Source organism: Nicotiana tabacum, chromosome 20, assembly GCF_000715075.1.
Source record: "Nicotiana tabacum cultivar K326 chromosome 20, ASM71507v2, whole genome shotgun sequence".
Classification (NCBI taxonomy): domain Eukaryota; kingdom Viridiplantae; phylum Streptophyta; class Magnoliopsida; order Solanales; family Solanaceae; genus Nicotiana; species Nicotiana tabacum.
Genome location: NC_134099.1, coordinates 65,775,105 through 65,780,941, shown reverse-complemented (window position 1 = coordinate 65,780,941; position 5,837 = coordinate 65,775,105). Strand labels below are relative to the sequence as shown.

General features: G+C 38.4%; 1 protein-coding gene across 2 annotated transcripts; it reads right to left on the bottom strand.

Moving 5' to 3' along the window:
- Nucleotides 1-350: 350 nt before the first annotated feature.
- Nucleotides 351-4,952, bottom strand: LOC107818771 (uncharacterized). Of its 2 annotated transcripts, none has more exons than XM_016644824.2 (6): nt 4,053-4,952; nt 2,740-2,791; nt 2,150-2,239; nt 1,277-1,341; nt 935-1,150; nt 351-862 (listed from the first exon to the last, which is right to left on the bottom strand). In XM_016644824.2, exons 1-5 carry the CDS (start codon nt 4,695-4,697, stop codon nt 971-973), a joined length of 1,032 nt encoding a protein of 343 aa, XP_016500310.1. In that variant the 5' UTR covers nt 4,698-4,952; the 3' UTR covers nt 351-862; nt 935-970. The 2 variants fall into 2 exon arrangements, with proteins under 2 accessions (XP_016500310.1, XP_016500309.1); XM_016644823.2 differs by having other exon boundaries at nt 983-1,150.
- Between the last annotated feature and the right edge of the window lie 885 nt (nt 4,953-5,837).

Here is a 5,837-nt window from a genome sequence, read left to right as displayed (position 1 = left end):
GTAAAAATCAAGATGCCCATTATATTGCCTCAAATCCGATGTTCCATGAGAGAACTAAACACATTAAGACTGACTGTCACTTCGTCAAAGAAAAGATACTCTCAAGAGATATTGCTCCAAAGTTTGTTAAGTTGAATGATCAACTTGCAAATACTTTCACCAATTCCTTTACTGGTCCTCGTATTAGTTACATATGTACAAACTCTATACATATGATTTGTGTGCACGACTTGAGGGGAGTATTAGATAGTTATGTACATACTATGAATTAGTCATACTCTCACGTAGAATAGGAGTATGATATATATTGTATAAAAAATAAGGCTCACTGTTTTATAATTAATAAAATACCAATAATAGATTTTTCTCCCTTGCATTCTCACAATATTGACCTGTGCTTACATAACCAATTGACTTATAGATAGATGAATCTGGCCAATGCAGTACGTTGACGTTCCACATACAACAAGAGACAAGGGCTGAGCTCAAAGTTGAGAAGACCAAAGAAAAATATTTACAGAATTTCTTGCTCTAAGCTAATACAGGCTAGTTTCTCCATACGAAACTTAGAACAGACACACAGGTACCTACTATGGATATTAAAGCTGAAAAGCCAATTCTATAGATATCCTTCTCCATCCCAATTTGCCTGGTTTAAACGAGGACTTGCTCCTTTAAAAGCGACAGGCGGGGACAACCCATCTAAAAGGAGCCCAAAAACAAAACCCCTCCATTGGCATCAAGTCATCAATTAAGTATTAGCATGATCATGTCACTTTGTTTTAACAAATCTTCCAAGCATTCATCGAATTCATTATCTATGCGCACGATCACGCCAAGAACCTTGTTGCATTGCAAGTGCCTAAATTCATATATCACGAGCATGAGTAAGCACAATGGGAGAAAAAATCAAGATAAAAAGCAAAAACCTAACCGTGTAATAATGGGCAACAAACTGCAATATCAAGATTTAAGATATCACCTGCCCGCTGATGAGACTTGTGGCAGAAGCAGTTTCAGAGATGTCCTTTTTTCCATTATCCTCTTCTGCTTCATAATCAGTTTCGGTGAAAGGTGGAAGTGGCAGAAGTGAGGGAACTCCAAAGATAGCCTCATCATGAGCAGCCTTGATTTGTTCCTCCCTCCTAGTCTTCAGATCAACAAAATTTTACAACAGAACGAACATCAGTTCGCTCTCCCTTTGACATGACCAGAGCCCATTTGCATCATGTTGTTATGAGAAGGAAATGATAACACAAACAGAAAGTGCACATACCTCCACCGCAGAAAACCGAAAGCTTTTGCCAATGTGGTTGACTAAAGCAGCATCATCTTCTGCAGCTGAAGCAGTCAACAGTGTTTATCAGTATCAGCAAATAGTAAGGAACCTTTCTGTCTGCATAAACATTGATATAAGCAAGAAGGAAGGTTCCCACAGGCCCACAGGAAACAAATAAAAATATCATTATGCCCCTGTTAGGAAGTCATCTTAGTTTCACACAAACATCACACATAATCATGTAATTGCTGCAATAAAGCAGCTTCGCGATAACAAACCAGACATCACATCCATATCTCCACGTGATATGTATAAAGTATAGTACATTTGCTTTATTTGGACTGACCTCATCCAAATTAAGATGTTTTATTGAGAAAGGTCCGCAACACACTTTAGGCAAATTATGAGTTTCATTTTAGATGAAATGAAAACAAATCCTTCACGAGCAGGGATAACCTAACAGTACTCCCTTTTCCAAACTTTTACCGTCAAACATCTTTGTTGGAGTTCCTAAATGTTGTTTTAGCGTGGCATCTTACATCCACATTGACTGCTGATATATTGGAAACACTGTATCCCTTAAATCACCATCAAGTTGAGGAATTCTAGCATGCTACAAGTAGCCAGACAAATAAGTATATACATAACTTGCAAATTCACCACTAGTTCGTAAATAAAGGAACAGTATCGAAATCCAGATTTTCCTAGAGCAGGCCAAGAAGCCTGGAACCTGATTTTAGTACAGTTCATCCTATTACCATATTAATGCTGCCCTATTGCCGCGAGAATAACAATCATACAACAAGTGATATAGAAAAGGATTCAATTTGACAAAGTCCATAAGTAAGCAATAGCAGCCAAATAGCTTACCTTCAATCTCCTCTTCATCCAAAGGGGCATCCTTGTCGAAGTCAAAACGCTCCCATCCAGAGCCCATGCCTTTTGTTTCATCTTTTCGAGCTGTCAAAAGGTTACAAAAGAATACAAGATGCCAATTATATCCATACTCATATTGAGTTACAAACTACAATCTCTTCCACCTTTTGTATTGAGATTGTAGAATAGCTAGAACAGAAATGTAGAAGAAAAGCAAAAACTTAGGAAATAGCTACTTCGCATAAACGCATAAGCAACAATATGCTCTATGACATACTTCTTTTGTCATCTCTTACATGTACTGATGGCAGGCTCAGATTCTCCTTTTAGGAACCCATCATTATTATTACCATTCTTTATAGGAGGAGTTATGGCCCGATAATTATCAGCAGAATTAGGTAATATCTCACGAACCAGTATACACTTTTTTTAAATATAAGGCAGTATACACATAATTAGTATCTATTGTATAGTACATCAAACAGCCAACTTACATATTAGGCATCCACAATTTGAAGAAATTTCTAACAATTAGTAACACTTTCATACACAAAAACGAGCAGAAACAAAAATTAAGAAAATACCAGTTTCTGAAAGCTGATGTTTCATTCTGGCTTTGACTCTTTCGGCTGGAGTCTGTTCAACGTAGCAGCAAAAAATTAAATACGCAAATAAATAATGTCAGCCTCAATAACAAATAACAAAGTACTTGAAGATCTTAGAGGATACAATATCAGAGTCCAATAAAGAAACTTCAGCCTAGCAATCCAAAAAATGAGTTGCATCTACTTGGTAGTCATATAGGTGCTTTACAGTCCATTTTCACAGATTTGAAATCTCAGATGAATAGTTAGAGGAAATATACGGATATGGGAGCATTGGTAAAATCTCTTATGCAATCAATTTGTCTGTTTTATGTGCTCAATAACCAGAAGATTCCTCGTTTCTTTAGTTTCAGCAAATTTATAAGTATATCAGTCTTAAACACATTTAGAGGTCGTTTGGTAGAGTGTGTTAGAGAAAATAATGCATGCATTAGCTTTGTGTATTAGTAATGCTTTGTTTGGTACACTTTTTCAACCTATGTATAACTAATACAAGCATTAGTTATACACTCTATTTGGTATTATCCTATGTATAGCTAATGCATAGAAAACCATGGCATTAGCTATACAAAGGCTATTAATGCATGCATTAGCATGGTTAAAGACAAAATTATCCTTAAAGTCCCTTAAGTTAAAGAATATGGAGGGCATTTTTGTAAACAATTAAATTTCTTAAAAATTATGCAATGCATTTTAATTTTTAATACACCACACCAAACAATGCATAAAAAATAATCTCTGTATAACTAATGCTTGCATTACTAACCCCTGCATTACTAATGCACCTTATTTAACATTATTCTTATACGCCCTACCAAACGACCCCTTACTGAAAACGATAACGTTGGTTAATATTCTATCTGAAGTTCTGCACTTCTGCAATGTAGTCATTCTTATAGCATAAAACATGATGGTAACATGTTCAGCCAACATTATCCACTCTTCCCTTTCAACAATTGCTGTGAAATACTTTATATCGTTGAATTAGAATGCGAGAGTGTGCAACCTCATTATATACTAACTCAGATCCACGTGTAAGCGTGCACATAAATCCGCACATTTTACACATTCCAGCAATTTGTTAAAACCCTACAGTACATTAAAATTACCTTATCTGGATGCCATAATCACAGTATTGATCAGTAGTGTGATTCTCCACAAAAAGATACTGCCTATTCCTATAAATGCCATTTTTTTCCTCATCCTATAAATGCCGTTGACAATGCATTATACTAGCAGCAAAAATAGCACAAAATTATAATCACACAAGCTAAATTGAGAAATAAAATTACCATATTTTCATAACCTTCAATCAATTTGCTATAATCAACCGTAGCATCCCTATCTTTTTCCGATCTTCGATCCCGTGGTGGCACACTCCTTGACCTCCTTCTACTCTTCTTCTCTTTTTCCCTATATTTACCTCTATCTCTACTTTTACTTCTACTTCTAGACCTATATCGACGATTCGACCTATAAGCATCTCGGCTTCGACTCCGACTCCGGCGTATGGAATGCCTCTCTTTACCTCTGCTCCTGCTCCGGCGCTTTGAAGTCCGGCTCGGACTTCGACTTCTCCGGCGCGAATGCCTTTCGCGGCTCGGACTTTGGCTTCTACTGTTTTTTCCTTTTGATGAAACCCTAGAAGAAAGGCTACTGTCGTAATTTTCATCGTCTTTGGGTTTCTTCTTGAGCTTGAGCTTGTTTTGGATGGATTGAAGTTGAGCTTGTTTTTCGAACTCAGTAGTTTTCGACGGGCTTGATGCTCTGACAAAGCTACTTAGAAATGAAGATGAAGAAACAAGAGCAGAGCCACGGGAGGGAACGGCGTCGTTGTTGGAAGTTGAAGAAAAGCCTAGACCTTGCTTGAACTTTGCGGCGCCTTCTCCTTTCCGTGTAAGCTCGTCGTAGTATGCTGCGGCCTTTTCTTCCTCCATCTTACGGCGGAGTGGTGGTGCACCGCCGTTGACGCTACCAAAAGGCTGTTGATATGAAGGTTTGGGCCTCAATGTAAACCTTTTTGGGGAAGTACACAAATAGCCATTTTATGGTTGCTGCATAGGAATTAGCCAATAATTATTTTATGATACACTAATAATCTCACTAATGGGGTACGAGGAGGATATTATGTACGCATAACTTTCTCCTACCCCAAAGAAGTAGAGAAATTGTTCCCGAAAGACTTTCGGCTCAAGAAAACAAAAAAGACAAAAGGAGACAATATTAGTATCACCACAGAAATCATAGGAAAAGTAGGAACAACATGAATCCAAAAGAAAGATGCAAGCAAAAGCGATAGCGGGTAAATAGGTCCTGCACTTAAAAGCGAAATAGTAAAACACAACATTGTCACTAGCTATTTTAGACAAAAACCCTACCAGACTAGTCTCACAATGGTACGAAGTATGGCAAGACCTCCTAACCTACAACCCCTAGTACTCGACCTCCACATCTTCCTATCAAGTGTTATGTCCTCGAAAATCTGAAGCCTCGACATATCCTGTCTGATCACCTCTTCCCAATACTTCTTAGACCGCCATCAACCTCTTCTTGTGACCTCCACAACCAACCACTCACACCTCCTTACCGGGGCATCTAGGCTTCTTCTCTAAACATGCTCGAACCATCTGAGCCTCGCTTCCCGCGTTTTGTCATCAATGTGAGCCACATGCACCGTATCTTGAAAATTATCATTCCTAATCTTATCCATCCTAGTGTGCCCGCACATCCATCTCAACATCCTCATTTCTGCTACTTTCATCTTCTGGATATGTGAAATCTTGACTGGCCAACACTCAGCTCCATATAACATGACCGGTCTAACCACCGCTCTATAGAACTTACCTTTAAGTTTCAGTGGCACACTCTTGTCACACAGGACTGCAGACGCTAACCTCCATTTCATCTAATCGTAATACAATACGGTGTGTGACTTCCTCATCGATCTCCCATCCCTTCTGGATAACCGGCCCAAGGTACTTGAAGCCGCCTCTACTTGGGATGACCTGTGATTCAAGCCTCACATCCACGTCCACTTCCTCTGGCTCAGCGCTGAGCTTATCATGAAAATTTGAATT